Below are 18,894 nucleotides of genomic sequence, written 5' to 3'. Positions count from 1 at the left end.
TGAAATTTTCAAAATTCAAGCAGCAGTTTGAATTAAATGTACTTCTTTTAAAAAAACAACAAAAGTCAAAAAACAGAAACAAAAAAAGTGCCCCAGCCACGATCCACAGAGGGGGCGGTGCTAGCAGCCAGGTACAGGCTCAGAACCAGCCTCCAAGGAGGGCGCCCCCCCCTGCCAGCTCAATGGCCTGACAGAGGAAATACAAAGGGGACCCCTATGGGGGAGGTGGTAGGATCCTGGCTCCTGTCCCAATAGCCTCTGTATCATAAGTGCAGCTGGGAATCACTTGTCCGGTCCCCTGCAGGCCCATGTAGCCCACCAGCATGTAGTGCCAAGGAGAGTCTTGCTGGATCCCGGGGGATAAAATGTCTCTTTTCCTCCTCCTCTTTGAGAATCAAGTCCTCACGTAGGCTCTCCCCCTGTGGCTGATTTTCCAGTGAAGCTCACTCCTTTGCTTCTGAAGCCACACCAGGCTGGCAATTCCTCTGGTGGGGTTCCCCCCCCCAAACCCTTTTCTCTCTGTTCTTTCAAGCTGCCCCAGAAAAGGGCAAGAGGAACAGGGTGGTCAGGCCACACTCCCACCCCTGTTCTCTCCACTTCCTGAAGATGAGACAAAGCTTACTTCTTTACTATCATGTTGAGATGGGCAATAGTAAGAGCAAAATGAAGATGTTCCAGACAAAACAAAACATGGAAAGGAACAACCAGAGAATTCTGGATTAAAAAAAAAATCTGCCAAGGGGGTATTTCTTCCCTTTTCACAAATAATGAAGACCCTGGACCATTTTTTTTTCTGATGATGCAATAAATACAAAGTTTCAAATGAAAACACAACAAAAAAATAAAAACACCACATGGTTATGAAAAAGGTTCAGCCCCATCCATCTTCTTGCTGGCCATTGGCTGATTCTTCATGGATCAAAACCAGAAATCTCCAAATCAGCCTGACCTTGGCATCCCAGTCTCGGTTCCTGGTTAGTTGCAAATGGCCTTTAGCTCTTGCTCAGAGAGCATGAGAAGGGATGATCATAGCTGATAATAACTTTGAATAAACTCTACTCCTACCTGTGGGCAGGGGGAGGGGTATGTGTGTGTGTGCCAAAAATGCCAGATGGGGGTGGTATGGGTACCAGCTGGAGCAGGTGGAGGGCAGGAGGATGGGATACCACAAGAAGGACTTCCTTCAGACCCAGCTTGGATGCAGAATTGTATTTTCGAGGTGTCTCCTTAGGGTGGGAGGTGGAGAATGGTGTGAGCTGGGAGAAGAGGAGGTATGGGAAGGAATGTTTTAATGACAAGAAAAGTCATCATAATTCCATCTCCTGCCAGAGACAGGAGATGCAGCTGTGGCTGTGGCTGTGGGAAGGAACCGACAAATGGGGAAGACCTAGCCCTCCCGTACACTGACTCTAGGCTCTGCTAGTGAACTGTGGATGATGCCAATGATGGATTCCAGGCCGCTGCCCTCCAACAATGTACGGTGGTCACCTTCGATGACATGGACAGACACCTTCCCATCACAGACCTAGAAGAAAAAGTCTAATGAATTGGTTAAGCCTTCAACAGCTTGCCACCTCTTTACCCCTAGCTCCCTCTAGAGGTCAACCCAATTGTTTCTTTGCAACCTCCTTTTTCACTGCAGGGACAGAAAGGGGAAATAGAGGACACAATGACCTAGGAGGGCCAGTCAAAGATACTCTCCCCACCCTCCCACGCCATGTGAGGAGACAACCCAGGGGCTTGCAGCCTTGGCCTCTTGGCTTCCAGATCAGCAATCTCTCCACATGGCACTGCTGCATGCTATTTGGGGAGAAGCTCTATGGAAACCAGTGCCTTGTGGGATTCTAGGAGCCCCAGAGAGTGGCACTGCAGCAGACAGATGAGGGACAAATCTCCATGTTTTGGTGCTGGGTCGGGCAGACCCCAGTTTATGGGTTCTACTTTCCCTGGGTGAAGGGTTTGCCATGTATACCCCAGGTGCAGAGGAGACCTCGAGCTAAGATTTGAGAAGAGCACAGCCCTGAATGGCACATGTAATACCTCACCTCAGACAGGTTGTAGTCCTTGCTCAGGCCCTCGCCATACTCGCTGCTAGTCTTGGCTCGTAACAAGGTCACGTTGCCGTGATACTTGATTTTGGGTATGTATTGCTCTGCGGCCCTCAGCTTGTGATAGAAGGAAAACGCAGCAAAGCTGAGCTCTGCTCGGCTGATATGCCTGTGGTTCTGGGTGATCAGGTCCACGGTGGCAGAGACCCGGGCTTCTAGGTCTTTCAGGGGCAGGAGCACCTCTAGCACCTGCAAGGAAGGGGAAGGGAGGCCAATGAGATCTTGTCTGCTGCTCTGCAAACATAGGCATCTCTTTCTTTAACTTAAAAGTTGGCAGGAAATAGCACAACCAGAAGGAACCTCGGAGATCTGACTATTTCATTTAAGAGACGTGGAAGAGACCCAGGAAAGCAAGCTGACACTCATGTCACAATGACTGGCCAGGTGTGGATGGAAGCCAGGCGTGTGGCCTCTTGGGCTCGGCTTTCCCTCCAAATGTTGGAACAGGATGGGCAGGCTACACCAACTCCACTGAGCTCAGGCCCTGGGATGGGGGCTGGGGTGGGACACAAGAATGAACAAGAAAGCAGGTTGAGGGATCTGAAGGAAAGGTATACTCCTCACAGGAGGAGGCATCTGAAGGAAAGGTATACTTCCCAGGAGCAGAGATGGGGGAGGAGGGAGATTCTAGATGGTTAAGAGTAGTGTAAGTAAGGGGAACAGCCTGGATCTGATTTCTTTGGCATAGGAAATTCTCTCAATTGATGCAGGCTGGCAACTTCCCTGTAGCTTAGTGTTTTAAAATTTAAATTCTTACTTTGTCTTAGTAACAACTCTAAGACAGAAGGGCAAGGCAAATGGGCTTACATGGCTTTCCTAGGAAGTGTCTGAGGCCAGAATTGAACCCAGGACCTTCCAACTTTAGGCCTGGTGCTCTATCTGCTATGTTGCCTAGCTGCTGCAACTTAATAAGTTTTTTTTTTTTTATTGAAAAAAAAAATTTTTTTTTTTAAACCTTAACTTCTGTTATTGGCTCCTAGGTGGAAGAGTGTTAAGGGTGGGCAATGGGGGTCAAGTGACTTGCCCAGGGTCACACAGCTGGGAAGTGTGTGAGGCCGGATTTGAACCTAGGACCTTCCGTCTCTAGGCCTGACTCTCAATCTACTGAGCTACCTAGCTGCTCCCCCAACTTATAGTTTTAAGAGTTGTCTAGAGCACTGACAGGTGCTTGTCCAGGGTCTTAGGAGTATGTGGAATATGAACCTGGGTCTTCTTGGCTTCAAGGCCAGCTTTCTCACCACCAAGCTCTACTATTTCTTATAACAAGCAAAGAAAATACAATTGAGGGAGGAGAGATGAATTAAAGGAATAGTCTGTCCAGTCTGACAGAAACTCGAGGATGTCTAAAGGAAAAGTGGGAGATAAGGCTGGAAAGCACCTAGCAGAGGGCATACCAGGCAAATGAGGAGGGAGAGATGAAAAGAGTTAAGAAGGAAGACAAGGAAGAAGGGAAGGAAGAAGAGGGAAGGAAAGGATAGAGGAAAGACAAGAAAGAAGGTGACAGTGGTGCCTGGTGTGGGGATCCAAGGGAGGGAGCCAAAGGAAATGACCTTGTTGTATTCAGTGTCTGTGAACTGCTGGACAAAGGCACACATTGCTTCTGTCTCTGCTTCTGCTTCACAGCCTGGGGTCAGCTTGGCTCGGTAGCTCTGGAAGGGAGAGGTGAGAGTTATGGAGGCTGACTCTGGCCAGAGCCACCTGGCACAGGGCATTGTATCACCACTCTATGATCAGTGTTCCCGGGAGGAAGGCAGGGCAAGTAGTCTTAACCTTATTTTCTAGGGGAGAGAGTTGAGGTTCGGAGGTTTACTGGATTTACCTATGAGGATGAGGCTAGTCAAGGCCAGGGCTGGAACTCTGAAACTCAGGTACAACAATTATTTCCCTTTCTGCCATGCTTCCTGCCCCATGCTAGGGTAGAGGAATCCTACTTTGGCACCTCCTCATGGTGAGTTGTGGCAATCACTGCTAGCTAAGTGGCCAGAGCCCAAGCTTTGGCAAAGCCTTGTGCTGTGGCTTGAGGCACTGGCTAAGTTGGTGGTGGGTGCCCTACTAGAGGGTCATCTCCTAGCCATGGCCACTCATAAAACTATCCAATGAGGTGTGGAAGAGTTGCAAATGGTGTTGGCGAAAGTAGCCCCCAAACCTTTGAAAATAGCTCTCCTGAAGTTCTATGGGGCAGAGAGAAAATTTCTTATTGCTACCCTGACAGTTACTGAATTGTTTAGGGCTTTGGTTTGGTTCTTTGGCAGGGCATCTACTTGTCTGAATCTAGGCTGCCTTGGAGGCTGGTCTCTGGAAATCCCCCTACTCTTCTGGAGATATGTCCCATTGTCCTTACTTGTGTGTAGGCTAAAACGTAGGCGTGTGAGCCGTCAAACAGGAAAAGGCTGTTGTTTGAATGGGATGGGATTTGCTGGGCTTGCAGCTGAGAACACATTTCAAAGGCCACACAAGCCCCATAGGAATAGCCAGCAATGCGGTATGGCCCCTCAGGCTGGACCTGCTTGATACAGTCAATATAGTAGGAAGCCAGGCTCTGGATGCTGTCCAGGGGAGCAGCTAGAAAAAGGGAGGCAGAAAAACATCAAGTAAGTCAATTTAGGTCGGATACCAGGAAAGTCTTCCTGACATTTCTGAGGTTATGGGGGCCCAAGACAGTTGTAGGGCTTATAAGTGTACTTAATAGAAAAGCCCTGCTATTAATTAGCCCGACCACCAGGAAGCAGTACATTACATCCTCCACTGTTGCAGGGGAGCCAGACCAGGAGGAAGGCTGCTGAGGGGTTACCTTTGGTGCACTGCAGACCATACGTAGGGATGCTGAGTTTGGCAGCTAGGTTGTGGAACACAGTGATTGAACCCTCAATGGGGTGGACCAGGAAGAGAGGCCGCTCTGTGCTCTGCACAGCATTGAGCAGAGTGATCGTTGGCCCCTCAGGGTTTACCAGCAGGTTCCCCAGATTCAGTTTGGCTTCTCGGACAGGGCTGCTTTCTTTGGTTGGAGGAGACTTCAGTTCTTGAAAAGGAGAAAGGACAGACACCTTGTTACACAGCCCAGCCTAAGTTCTCTTTACCACCCATGTGATCTTTGTCAGGCCATGCAAAATTCATTTCCCCTTTGCAAAGTGAGGAGCTCTAAAGATTCCTTCTGCTACTAAATCTTAGGATGTCTGGAGGATAGAGCGTCTCATTGAATTTATCTCCTCAGCAATAGTTAAACTAGTGACCCTGAGATTCTCAGCCCAGTTGATATAGAGAATGAGGCCTGAACAAGAAGCCTTGGTTCCAACCCTCATATGTCCATCTCCCTAGGAGGGCTGGCTTTCCTGACTAGTTTCTGGCCAGTCCCCAAGCAGCCATCCATCCATCATCTCTTCATCAATTAACAAATATTTATTAAGTGCCTATGTACCAGGTATTGTGCTAGAAACTGAGGATACCATTTCAAAAATGAAATAAGTTTTTGCTCTCAAGGAGCTTATATTCTATTGGCAAAGTAAATATACAAACAAAGTAAATAGACGCCTGTGTGGAGGTGAGTCAGGAAAGAGTTCATGTAGAAAATGGTACTTAAGCTGAATGTTCTATGGAGCTAGTTGGCCTTAATTTTTGAGATGTTTTCTCCCCATCTGGCCCTTTGTGGAAACATACACAAACCTCACTCAGCATTAGGGGCAGTCTGCAGCACTGGAACAATAAATTAATAATTGAATCACATAAGAATTGAGTCAATATTAACACCATTCAGAAACAAAGGAGCTGGGGAAATGATTGTCATCTCGGAACTGCTCTTCTAGAGACTCAAGAAGTTCTCCTTCCTTGAAAATCTGCAAGTTCCTTCCTGGGTCCTGGCCCTCTGATGGTCCCGGAACCCCCAAGCCCATACCTCCCTTTTCTCCTTGACTCACCTTCTCCTGTTCCAGGCTGGGCTGAGAGCTCTTGTAGCTTTTTGATGGTGAGCTGCCGGATCTCCCTCATGGCCATGACTATGTCATATTCCCGCTCCAGGGTCTGCCTTACCTCCACCCCCATCAGGGAATCCAGGCCCAGATCAGCCAAGGTACTATCTGGGTTCAATGTGCTTACATCTCGGATGCCTGGAGGAAAGACACTTCCATATTAATTGGTGGGAGTGAGGAGTAGAGGACACTCTCAGGGCTGGGGAGACCAGGCAAGAGCCTACTTGTGCTGCTCTAGAAGATAAAGGGAACAAAGGCAAGATACTTCCTCATACAGGGTTGGGACATAGCATGTGTGGGTTAGAGTAAATGTACTGAGCTTGCTATCTTAAAGAGATTGTATATGTTGGCATAAATGGGATTCAGGAAGTTAGGGAGCTAAAAAGATGCTGCCTGTAGAGTCACCATATCTTCTGAGACGATGCCCAGGTGGAACATTTAACTGGACAGACCTGACTAGATAGGCCCTTAGGATGAGGGCCATTAGACAAGGCCCATGACTCACCTAGGATGTGTGCCACTGCTTTCAACAGATCCTTTTGGCCATCTCCATTGCTGCGAGACACCATCTTCTTCTCAGCTAGCACAAAGCTGCTCATGACAGGGTGGTTCTGGTTAAGGAAAAGGTCCAAGACTTCCAGGCAGGAGGAGATACGCTGGGGCAGTGTCCCACCAATCACAGTGTCATTAGTGCCCATGGCTTCCAGGACAATGCCCACATCACCAATGGCGCCCCATTGTACAGCAAGGCCTTGAGAAGAGAGAGTGACACTTGCAGTGAGGGAGGGCAGGGTCCTTTTGAGCTCAGGTTATGAAGGGGGTTGGCAGAAAAGGGAGTTCTCTCACTGGGTATGAGAGTGGAATGGATTTCCCGAGAAGGCATGTGACTATTTAGGGGGGAAATGGCCTAAGCATCCTACAGATGTGCTTAGTTTATTTAGTGGTAGCAGGTTTCTCTGCTCAGGAAGTTTCCAAACGGGGTTACCTGGAAGGCCGTCATGCTTCCGCTTCTCACAGATTCGCTCCATGGTGGAGTTGGCAAAGCCATAGTTACTTTGCCCAGCATTGCCTCGCCCACAGCTCACCGATGAGAAAGCCACAAAGTAATCCAGCTCAGGGCATTTTTCCCTTGACACTCTAAAGAAGCAAGCAACCCAAGAATATGACTCACCAACCTGCTATTCCCTTCAACAGAGCCTTAAGCCCTGCCTGGATGGTCTGGGGAAGATACTCCCCACCTCTCCCCACTCCAGCTTTCAAACTCCTATCTGCACATGGATATCAGCACTCTGAACTGCCTCTGGTCAGTTTTGGACCTTATCCCTTCATCCAAAGGAATGATTTCAAGATATATGGTCTCATTTTAATAAGAGACTAAGTAAACATAATTAGGCAGGCAGATGTGAAAATCAAATAAAAACACTTTGTAATATACTGACCAATGAGAAGACTTTTTTTGGATGGCACAGCCTTTTCCCATTGGTGTGGATAATCAAAGAGTTAGAATATGTTCCATATAGACTAGGAGGATATAGGTCATTAGGTTCCCATGGCAACCCATACGTTGTCTCCCCTAAAGAGTTATGAATGATTTTTTAATTGTCAAATAAAGTGGCTTTTTCTCAATACTGTTCCTTCTTGACTTCTCTTCAACATTTGATTCTATTGACTAATCCCCCTCTGGATTCTCTCTTCTTTCTGGATTTTTATGACAACTGCTCCTACCTGTCTGACTTCTTCTCAGCCTCCTTTGCTGAATCATCATATATGTCGCATTCCCATATCCCTCCAAGATTCTTTCCTGGCCCTTATTCCCTTTTATCTCTATCCTGTTATGTAGTGACCCCACTGGCTACCATGATGGGCTCAGTTGCACAATGATTATCACAGAAGAGGCACTTGATAAATGTTTGATTAATTGTTGAATTGAACTGAGGATGTCAGAGGTGGGCAAAAAGGAGGATGTGAGTGACAACATTTCAATTATGAGGGCCCAGATCCCCTTGCCCAATGGTCCTCATACCTGTCCAAGTTAATTGTGCCGCAGTACTTGGGCCTGTTGACATCCTGGAAGAATTCTGGAGTTTGGTTCTCCAACATGGCATCTCTCAGGACCTAAGGAGGAGGAAGAGAGGTCCTCATTTGTCTCTGTAGGGGTATATATGGGACCATGGTTTCCCTAGGGTATTACTGTCCTCTCCACTGTAGAAACATAGGTATGATCCTTCTCTAAACTTTAACCCTTCTACCCGGCTCAATAGCCCTGGCCCAACTCTCCATCCCCCATTTTAGAATCAATTTTGTGTATTGGTACCAAGGAAGAAGACCTGTAAGGGCTAGACAATGGGGGTTAAGTGATTTGCCCAGGGTCATCCAGCTAGGAAGTGTCCAAGGCTGGAAATTGAACCCAGGACCTCTAGTCTCTAGGCCTGGCTTTTAATCCACTGCTGGCTAACCACCTTCAATTCTTTCCTTCTTAAGCTCTTGAGGGCATGTTGCCCTTAAAGAAGAAGTAGAAACCCCCCAAGTAGAAATCAGGAAATAGACATGGGAAACTCTTGAAGTTATTCAGGAAAAATGAGAAATTCCTCCCTTCCTAGGAGTCTGGATTCAATGACAATCCTGCTTCTTATTATTTACAGAGGGAGACTTTCTAAGACACCCCCCACCCAACCATGCTGCTGCCTCTTGCCCTATCCCCATCCTCAGACTGCCTAGGCCAGAGCCTCCACTTACCATGGCCAGGTTGAAAATGCCCCCAACAGGCCCAAGCTGAGTGGCCTCGGCTATGAGGCACTGGGCTCCCTCGACAGTGCTTATATCACTTGTGGACACAAGGACCTGAATGCCTTGCTGTTGCCACTCTTGAATCTGCTTGGCTTGATAACCTGTAGAAACAAAGGATGCTAGAAGGCCAGGCCATTTTGTCCTGCCTCCATCTTCCCAGTTGGGTGCGTATATTGCCAAGATGGTCAAAAAGATTGTTATGCCCACCAGATCAGGACCTAAACTGGATTGTGCTTGTGGTCTGATTCTAGTTCTAAGTAGTCAGGTTATTTCATAGGCAAATTATTTCATCTCTCAGAGTCAAGAAGTCAATTTTCCTAATCTGCAAAATGGGTTAGGTTATGTGGTCTCCAAGATCCCTTTCAGATATAATATGATAAGAAATGATAAAATAGATGTAGGACATACTATGATTAGGAAATGAGATGAGAGCAGAAAAGGCACTTTAAAACCTCAAAAGTTTTATGCAAATTATTATCAAGTGAGAACAATGTTTGCAGTGTGTCTGCCTCTCTCTCAGCAAAGAACATAAATTTTGCTTTCATCAGAACTTCCACCCACCCAACTAATCTTTTTCCCTTTAGATTTCTGGCCTTAGGTGGGATTAAAGTGGGTGGGTGATGAGGCTTCTCTGGGTTTTTGTTCCCTTGGGAGCTCAAAAGGCTTGGTCTTTGCCCTCATACACATTTCCACATACCAGTCCGAATGCCCGAACGTGAAGTTAGAACAAGTTTCTCAGCCCCTCGAAGAATGAGCCATTGAGCTAATTCAAGCCCAAAGCCACCCAATCCTCCTGTGATGATGTAGGATTTAGAGTTGGGGCAAAATGTCTTGGAAATGGCGGAGATCAGGCTGGGCTTTGCTTTATTCATCACGGCTTGCTTCTCTTCTTCTTGGACCTGTCCCCACAGTCACACACATATATACTGTAGAAGGTGGATTGTTTACTCTTTTTCTAGCCATCCCCAGGTCCCCACTCTCTGTCCCACCTGTATGGCCCCAAGGTGATGGAATCTAAGCAGTCACACTTTTTAGCAGGCAGAGATCCCAAGACTGGGCTTTTATACAAGTCAAAGGAATAGGAGTAATGAGTCCAAAGAGGAAATTGCTGAGAGCTATTGGAATTTTTTCCTCAAGAAAATTAATAGGTTACATTTTAGTAGGAGGGATTCAGCTGGTGATGAACTTCTTAATTGTTAGAACTTGGAATGGATTTATGGGGTTTTCTTGAAAAGCTTGAGAAATTGGAGAGATGTGAGTAGCAATGGCTAAGGCTCCTTTTTGCCAGTGAGGACTCTGGAAATGTTCTCTTTTCCTAAATGGGCTATCTCTTAAGACAATTACTCTCCCAGAATTCCCTGGACACACAGTCCTTTCCTAATGGGAAGCTCCTCCCAGTTCCTTTACCTTGATAACCACTTTGCCAATGTGTTTCCCTTGGGCCATGTAGCGGAAGGCATCCTCCACCTGGTCCCTTTCAAAGACAGTGCACTTTAGGGGCTGGACCACACCACTTTGGATGCCCACCTTCAGCAACTCTGCCACCTGCTTCCAGTCATCATTTCCTTCTTCGAAGAGGGCATCCAGCAGGATACCATGGAAGGCCACATTCTTTAGGAAGATAGCCATTCCTGGGGAGGGAAGAAAAGAGCATGTGAGTCTTCTCATTCCCAGGTTGCCTGCCCCAAGGGCAAGGAGATGGTGATGAGGAGATGGTAGCACAATCCTCCCCAGACCCTCCAGAGAACAGGATCTTCTCAGGTTCAGTGGAGAGTGAGCCTTAGACCCTGCTTTGGTACTCCCACCCTCTCATTCCCCTCATTCCACCTTGGTGCCTGCATCACTTGTAGCATATAGCTTACCCAGGGAATGATTGTTTGACAGATCAAATTTGCCAATTTCTAGGAAGCGGCCATGCTGAGCCAAGCACCGAACACTGGCCTGAAGCTTCTCCTCTGCCAGAGAATTCAGGACGAGGTCTACTCCTGGAATGGGAGAAAAATATTTTGGCATTAGCCTCTTGTCCTGACCCACCACAGTTCAAAAGGGCTGCCTTGGTGAGGCAGCCAGGTAGCTCAGTGGATTGAGAGCCAGGACTAGAGACGGGAGGTCCTAGGTTCAAATCCGGCCTCAGACACTTCCCAGCTATGTGACCCTGGGCAAGTCACTTGACCCCCATTGCCCACCCTTACCACCTATAAGTCAATACACAGAAGTTAAGGGTTTAAAAAAAAAAAAAAAAAAAGGGCTGCCTTGACTACCTGTCCTTTTAATGCTCATGTTACAATCTCTCGCTGGGTCTCAGTTTACCCATACTGTAAAAGGAGGGGTTCAGGTTAGATAGTGTCCCAACTGTTTTCTAGCGGATGCTCTACTCCATGGTTTCCACCTCCATCCATAGGAAGAAGAAAGTGCCCTTCTCTTAAGAAGTTATACTTTACATGGATCTTTCCCCAGCCTTGGTGTCCTGGGCTCACCTTTCCCTTTGGTGTGCTTCAACACATGTTGTTCAAAAGATGTATTCCTGGAATTGGCAAAACTGGTGGCATCGAGCTGGGGGAATCTGGCCTGGAGGTAGGCCCGCTTCTCGGCTGACCCTGAGGAGGAAAGTCGGCTGTTCAGTCCAAGTGCTATATAATGCATACAATTCCTGTTTTTGATGAGCTCAGACTCAAAGAAAGAACTTTTTAGAAAGGGATATCATCCCAGAAGATTGAAGGAATCCAGTAAATAGGAAAGAAGGATGTGAAACAGCTGCTTCAATCTATGGGCAGGAGCCAAGGTGGGGAGAGGGCAATGGAGGTGCCTTCCTTGATACTGATAATACAAGGCTCTGAAATGTACACTAACCAGTAGAGAAGCAAAACCTGGTTTTGGCTCTGGCTTCAGCAGCTGACCAGGTCTGAGTCCTCGTCATGCCACAGATAAAACACCTGCTTTCCCCTGGCTCATCCTCAGAGAAGAGAAGGGGAAGGGGGCTTTTCTGGGGCTTGAGTGATGAATCTGAACTCTGAACCATAGCAGGCTCACATTCTGAGAGAGCATTTCAAGTGGGAACAAGATGGAAAAATGGACAGAATACTTGTGATGGGCATTGTGGGAGAGAAGGTAGGAGGAAAAGAGGGATGGAGAACTAGAGGCAGAGGGATTTGACTCTTACCCACAGTGGTAAAGACCCGGCAATTCATGCTCAGAGCAATTGCAATGGCAGCCTGGCCAACGCCCCCAGAGCCAGAGTGGATAAGCACCGTCTCTCCCTTTTTGATGCTCCCACGGACCACCAGCGAGTAGTAGGCCGTGGTGTAGACAACAGGCACAGAGGCAGCCTCCTCCATGGTCCTAAGGATGGATCAGATGCTGAAGTAACTACTTTTATTACAGAGCCTGTCCTCTCCACCTCCAATTCCATGTTGGTCTTCTCCAAAGCTACTTTCTTAAACCCTCTCAGTGGCCTGGATATAGGATGTTGGAGGTACCAGAGCCTACAGCATCATATTTATTCCTCTATACCCTCTTTTGTGGGAGGCAACTAGGTGGCTCAGTGGATAGAGTGCTGGGCCTAGAGGAGTTCAAATCATTAGCTGTATGACCTTGGGCAAGTCACTTTGTTTGCCCTAATCTGCTGGAGAAGAAAATGGCGAACCACTCCAGAATCTTTGCCGATTCACAAAGATTCACACAGACACAGCTGGACAACCACCATTTTTACCTTACTACACTTCTCTTCGCCCCTCTGCTCCAGGTGGGACTTCTAAGCCTGGTTCTCTACCCTGTGTCTGTAGCTCTCAAACTAACTTACCAGTTGGCTGGCACATCCCAAAGGAAGTCTGAGGAAAGGAGTGCGGAGGTGGCCAGGCCTTCAGCAGGAACTAGACCCATCACCCGTTTGCCAGTAGCATCTCGCCCAGAGAACTCCATGCCCATCATACAGTCCCGGTTGGCCCATTTCCCTAGGCACAAAGGGTAGAGCCTGGTGAGTCCCATACACAGACTGGGTGCCTGGTGCCTCTCCCTTCTCCTGGGCCATTCCCCTCCTTGTGGCTGTTTTTCGCTGTCCTCCTTTCAACTCCTATCTGTGGTTGCTATGTTGCCTCTTAGGCTTTAAAAACTCTACTAGTTTCTATCCCAGAAAGGGAAAAGAGATTGGTCACATTTGTAGCAATCATTTACTTCTTTTCACCAAATCCTTGGTAGTTAGGGAGTAGGAATATGAACCTGGGAGACAGATAATTCTACTTAGCCCCTCTGCATTTGGAAACACTTTTGTAGGTTCCCAACCTTGGGCCCAGTTTCTCATCTCTTTTGGAGGGATTACCCTTCCTTTTACTTCTTCATGGAGAAAAGGTTCTTTCCTTTATGAACTGCCAGGAATGCTAGGTCCTAGAACCAGTCCTCATGGCTTGTTTTTTGGATAGGGCCATGGATGAAGAGTGGCCACCATCACTCTTTTCCCTCCTCTGCCCTCCCCATGAAAGTCCTTCACCCCAGCCAAGTGCCCCAATGTCTGCTGATGGTCCCCTGACCCTCCTATACAGCACAACAGATCACTCTGCTGGGCTTGTGACCATGTACCCTGCCTGGCTGGTCAGCCCTAGTCACAGCTGCCAAATGCCTGCCTCTCTGCACCTGGAATGGCATCAGGGGAGAGTTTGCCAGTGGCCAGCATGATGTCCCGGAAGTTGAGTGAAGCATAGTAGATCTTGCAGAGCTGGGAGCCAGGGTCGGTAGGCTGGGCGTAGCGCAGCGGAGAACATACCCAGCAGATGGAAGAGAGGTCCCCTCGGGTCAAGACATTGACAAAGGCGTGCTCTGTCAGCATCATGGGTTTGCCTAGTGTGGGCAAGAGGAACAAAAGGAATCCAGCTGTGAGCAAGCTGGCTGAGGGACAGGAGATTTTTTTCAGAGAGATAGGGCCACATGAATAATAACCTTGGTGTAGAGGGTGGAGTGTTCTCCCCAAAGTCCCATCCCAAATCTCTCATATTTCATGTTCCTTTTCTCCCTTCTCGACAACCCAAATGGGGGACAGGTTTGGGTCAAGATGCTCCCAGGAAGCGCAGTCTTAGGCTATGGATTATTTCTTTGAGGAAGAGATAGCAAGAGAGGAAGAGATGGGTAATGTCACCTTCTCTCAATGGGAAGTGACGGAAGGACCCCCATTTTCCATCCCGGTACACATTCATGACCAAGTCCTCTTGTAGTATCTTCTGCATCTCTTCGGTGGATGGGCTGGTTTGGGGGATGCTGGAGGAGGAACTGAGGTTGGATACCAAGACACACCTGAAAGAATTAAAAGAGTGGAGTCAGAGAGGGCTGCCTGGGGCGGGAGGGAAGGGAAACAGAGAACAAGCGCCCTGGCATCTTTCCATACCGGATCCTCTGCCCGCCTGGTTCTTTTCGGAGACAGTTCACCATCCCAACCACACCGGAGGTGGCACAGCCAGCCGCTGTCAGCCACACTGGCTGGTTGGAGGGCTCTGCCAGAATGGTCTGTAAGAGAAGCCCAGGAGGGGAAAATAAACATTCTTCAAGTGGGAAGGGACCTACTTGAACACAAGGACCAAACTAGGTAGCAATTTGGCTTCCCCATCAACCTTGTGCTCCTCAGAACCTGCCCTGAAAGGGCACTTACCTTTAAAGAGTCCACCCATTTGTATTGAGTATCCTCCACTGGCAGGAAGATTGGCATCTGGGGCGGGGCTGACCGGCGGCACAGGAAAAGAATAGAGCCATAGAAGGACTTTTTTATTCCCACCACGTGTAAGGAAGCCTTCTGGAACACATTCTCCCACTCTGCCTGCCAGGAGAGATGAGGATGAGGTAGAGACAGGCCCTAGGAAACTGACTCCCCAGTAACTTCTGCATGACATGGTGCTAATAGGAATGTCATCCCTGGCTCCCCCAATTCTCCAGTTCCTTTGTTAAAGCTCTGAATCAATCAATTGACATTTATTAAGCACCTGCTTAATTATGTGCCAGCCACTGTGCTAAACCCTGGGGATACAAAAAGGCAAAGGGCAGTCCCTGCTTTCTAGGAGCACCCCATCTAAGGGATCTCAACCTTTGAAAGGGGGGGAGTGGAGGCAAGGCCCCACCTCTGCTTCCTCATCTCAGTGTTGACTCTTTAAGTTTTCTTTCCTTTGTCCTAAGTCACACATTCTAAGTTATTCTCCTCTCAGCAGTGAAAGCCTCTCTGACTCCCTGTTTTCTCAGTGTGATATCATCTTGTGTTGTAATAGGCCTGACTGGCTCAGCTTCTTTCTCCTTCTGGCTCAGACCTATTCTTCCCACCATGTCTTCAAATCCTTCTGCCACCCCTGGTCCTTGGACTGTTGTTCCTGGACCTACTCCTGCTTTAAAGAAAAAACAACAATAATGATAATGATAATAAATTCCTGTTTCTATCTCAGCTCCAAATGGTTCCTGTGGCACTGGCCTGTTCCTTGAAGCTAGTTTACTACCCCAAGTTTCCCTGGTCCAGGGGCTAGGCACATGGTGGGCGAGAAGGGATTCAGAGAAAAAGGCGACTGCCCAGGTAGCAACATTCTAGCCCAGGATGACATTTAGCAGTTGAGCATATGTGTGAGCATCCCAGACCATGGCTGAGGCCCACATATGACCTCGGATATACACTGAGGCAGGGGAGCCATTGGCCACTCTATCCTCTGGGTTCATGAAGGTTCTTACGGCCTTTGGCCCGTAAATGGCATCTGCTGCCATGAGGGAAGCACTCTTCATGTTTCTTGCTCCTGGATGGGTGCTGCTGGTTTGTACAAACACCTGGAGTACTCTACATTGCCTTTGTTCTCTTGTTTTCCTTCCTCTAGGACTAGTGTCAAAAGAAAGCGGTACTTCTCTGTCCTACTTTGTCTTTCTCAGCCTTGAGCCTGCTTTTTCCTCTGTGCTAGAGTCTGCAGGGGGACATCCTCTCTTTGGTTTGGTGGCAATGAATAGGGTGACAGAGGCCCTGCCACCATGCAGTGGTCCCACAGAGGCGCCCTCCTGGCCAGAGACATGGAAGAGCTTTCCTTTCCTGGCCAGGATGAGGACCTCTTCCCTCCTGTCTGACATGACCAGGAGCAGACTTGCCCCGCCACACCAGGACCAGGCAGGTGGGAATATGGCTTTTATGACAAAAGCTGGAAAAGGAACAAAGATATCCAAACAGAAAACAGTCTGAGCCAGCCACTGGTCGGCTGAGTGTTGCCCATCAGTGAGCTGTGAGCCTTATTGTGGGGGTTGGTGGGCTCACACAGTTTGTATTTCTTAGGGGAAAAGTGGCCCAGATCCCTGACCACTCTGCCCTTGACTTGGAGGCTGTGCCTTTCCTGCTTTGGGGTGGCTCAGTTTCTCCACAGTGTAGGACTAAGGGTCACATCGTCTGGAGAGGAATTGGGATTACAGGATTCTCCTAAAACTGTTTCACTCTCCTTCAATGAAGTCAGATGCCTTCAGTCTCTCCCCTTCTCCAGTCTGTTCTGTACCCTCCCATGATACTCCTCTTTGAGCAGCACCCTTTGGTCAGGTGTACTCTGTCCCTGCTGAAAGACCCACGGATAAAAAGGCCTTGATCTCCCAGGAGTCTTGCTGGGGATGCCAAAAGGATCTCTGAAGGGAACAAACAAAATGGCTCAGGGAGGAATGATGACGGATTACCAAGGCCTAGAAAGGCACACTAATCAATGGTTAGGATAGAGTACTACAGAACCACGAAACCGCTACCAGCGGTCACCCTCACCTGGCTCAGAAAGCTCTGGCTCTGATGCTGGTTGGAGTTGGTAAGGAAGGCAACCATCTCCCCAAGGATCTCGCCTTTGAGGAGAGTATGCAGCAGTAGAAATCCTCCGTCTTTGAGGGCAGCTCCCATGTGGCTCAAGGCACTAGTGGGGTCCTTCAGGGTAGTCACTGCACAGTTACACACCAGGAGGTCGGTGCTGTGCAGGCTGTCGGGGGCAGGCTCATCTGGGTCCCACTGGCCCACGGAGATGCCCTGCTGTTGTAGTTGAGCTTCCTGGCCGTCCAGGGAGGTGGACTGACTCAGGTCAGTGGCAACATAGTCCACCTGGAGCATGGGCTGGCTGTTGAGGAGGCCAGGGATGCGAGAGTACAAGTGACCATCTCTGGCCAGAGCCTTTGAAATTCAGAAGAGAGATGGGTGAATGCCAGAGATAGGCAGGGGAAAGGTACTTCCCAAAGCACCCTTCTCAGCCCCTCTTTCTGCCCAGACTACATCTGTTATAGCCTCTGTGCTTCACCTTCTACCATCCCCACCCTCAGGTCCCCAGTGTTGACTCTTCCTTAAAAACAAATAAACAAGAAAAGCCTTCCCTTCTATCTTAGTATTAATTCAGAGAGAAGAGCAGCCCCAGGGCCAAGGTAACAGGCTAAGTGACTTGCCCAGGGTCACACAGCTAGGAAATAGCTAAAGCTAATTTTTTTCTGGATAATTTTTATTTTTTAGAAAAGTTATCCATGGTTAAATGACTTATGTTCTTACTCCCTCCCCCCTCCCAATATCCAACACACATTTCCACTGGTTTTAATATGTCATCGATCAAGACATTTCCAAATTGTTGATATTTGCATTGATGTGGTAGTTTCGAGTCTACATCCCCAATCATGTCTGCCTCAACCCATGTGTTCAAGCAGTTGCTTTTCTTCTGTATTTCCTCTCCTGCAGTTCTTCCTCTGAAGGTGGATAGTGTTCTTTACCATAAGTCCCTCAGAATTGTCCTGGGTCATTGCATTGCTGTAAAGCTAAATTTGAACCCAGGTCCCCCTCACTTCTAGGCCTGGTAATCTATCTACTGTACTTTCTAGCTGCCTTGCCTCTTTCTTCCCTGAGCTTCTTTAAAAACAACCACAAAACAAACAAACAAACAAACTCACAAAACCTTTTTACTTTCTGTCTTGGAATCAATACTATGCACTGGTCCAAAGCAGAAGAGCAGTAAGGACTAAGCAATGGGGGTTAAGTGACTTGTCTAGGGTCACACAATCATATGTGAACCCAGGACCTCCTGGCACTAAATCTATTGAGCTAATTAACTCCCCCTCTGAAGCTTCTTCTGAAATCTCACTCCAAACTCTATCTTCCAGGAAGTTTTCACTGATTTGCACTGATCAAATACCCAAATATTTACTGAATATTTGCTATGTGCCTAGGACTGTGTTAGACTGTGTGGGGTTTTACCAAAGGCACGTAGTACAAAGTCACTGACCACAAAGAATTTGTAGTCTGCCTGCCTAGATCCCGAGTAGCCACTCTGATGGAGCAGAGCCAACAGCACAAGTAACCCAGATTGTGCCAATTATCTTTGTGATGTGTGTTATATGAGGTTCAAGTTGTGTTTTGCCATAGATTATCCTTCTACTTCCATTCCCTCTAGGTTGCTATTAAAGAGTTTGCATTCCCCAGGAGACTTGAGAGTAGAGAAAGCCACTGCTTTAGAGCAGAGGGGATCTGGGTTTTATTCCTGGTTCTGCTGCTAACTAGTTCTGTTATCTTGGGCAAGTCCCTTCCTCTTTCAAGACTTCAGTTTCCCCATCTATAAGATGGAGGTATTGGACTAAATGATTTCCCTTTCTAATGATGATTTCTAGAAGCCATAAATGGCATTCAGTCACTTTAGTCATATTCAACTCTTCATGACCCCATTTGATTTTTTTCTGACAAAGATTCTAGAGTGGTCCAGCTTATTTGACAGATACTGAGGCAAATAGGGTTAAGTGACTTGCCCAGGGTCACAGAGCTAAGAAGTGTCGGAGGCCAGATTTTAACTCATGAAAATGAGTCTTCCTGACTATAGGCCCAATACTCTATCCATTGTGTTACCTAAAGTTAAATGTTCACTAAAACATTTTGGGGTGAGGGTCTTGATGCAGGGCTTTCTTGGTGTGGAAGCTCTTTATACCAATCTGGCTTAGTAACTCACTTCCCCTCTGTAGGGAGAGATTGCGAGTGAATCAGGGTGCCGGGCCCCCTTGTGCCACCCATTCTTAGCTTCCCTGGCACTGCTCTCTCCTCTGCTGGGATG

General features: G+C 47.9%; 1 protein-coding gene across 1 annotated transcript in view; it reads right to left on the bottom strand.

Moving 5' to 3' along the window:
• Nucleotides 1-780: 780 nt before the first annotated feature.
• FASN (fatty acid synthase) overlaps nucleotides 781-18,894 on the bottom strand; it is a 52,141-nt gene continuing 34,027 nt past the window's right edge. The window contains exons 22-42 of the mRNA XM_044675944.1: nucleotides 16,596-16,988; nucleotides 14,490-14,654; nucleotides 14,229-14,347; nucleotides 13,983-14,137; nucleotides 13,484-13,687; nucleotides 12,657-12,807; nucleotides 12,018-12,196; nucleotides 11,335-11,454; nucleotides 10,720-10,842; nucleotides 10,265-10,488; nucleotides 9,555-9,756; nucleotides 8,807-8,958; nucleotides 8,094-8,185; nucleotides 7,056-7,207; nucleotides 6,576-6,821; nucleotides 6,020-6,208; nucleotides 4,900-5,127; nucleotides 4,450-4,670; nucleotides 3,659-3,757; nucleotides 2,046-2,297; nucleotides 781-1,525 (exon numbers count right to left, since the gene is read on the bottom strand). Coding sequence (XP_044531879.1) covers nucleotides 1,388-1,525; nucleotides 2,046-2,297; nucleotides 3,659-3,757; nucleotides 4,450-4,670; nucleotides 4,900-5,127; nucleotides 6,020-6,208; nucleotides 6,576-6,821; nucleotides 7,056-7,207; nucleotides 8,094-8,185; nucleotides 8,807-8,958; nucleotides 9,555-9,756; nucleotides 10,265-10,488; nucleotides 10,720-10,842; nucleotides 11,335-11,454; nucleotides 12,018-12,196; nucleotides 12,657-12,807; nucleotides 13,484-13,687; nucleotides 13,983-14,137; nucleotides 14,229-14,347; nucleotides 14,490-14,654; nucleotides 16,596-16,988 — 3,804 coding nt within the window. The 3' untranslated portion in view covers nucleotides 781-1,387. The remainder of the gene's footprint in view (nucleotides 1,526-2,045; nucleotides 2,298-3,658; nucleotides 3,758-4,449; nucleotides 4,671-4,899; nucleotides 5,128-6,019; nucleotides 6,209-6,575; nucleotides 6,822-7,055; nucleotides 7,208-8,093; nucleotides 8,186-8,806; nucleotides 8,959-9,554; nucleotides 9,757-10,264; nucleotides 10,489-10,719; nucleotides 10,843-11,334; nucleotides 11,455-12,017; nucleotides 12,197-12,656; nucleotides 12,808-13,483; nucleotides 13,688-13,982; nucleotides 14,138-14,228; nucleotides 14,348-14,489; nucleotides 14,655-16,595; nucleotides 16,989-18,894) is intronic.

The sequence above is a fragment of the Gracilinanus agilis genome, chromosome 4 (genome assembly GCF_016433145.1).
Source record: "Gracilinanus agilis isolate LMUSP501 chromosome 4, AgileGrace, whole genome shotgun sequence".
In the NCBI taxonomy this organism is placed as follows: domain Eukaryota; kingdom Metazoa; phylum Chordata; class Mammalia; order Didelphimorphia; family Didelphidae; genus Gracilinanus; species Gracilinanus agilis.
This window is presented reverse-complemented; position numbering and strand designations above follow the sequence as displayed.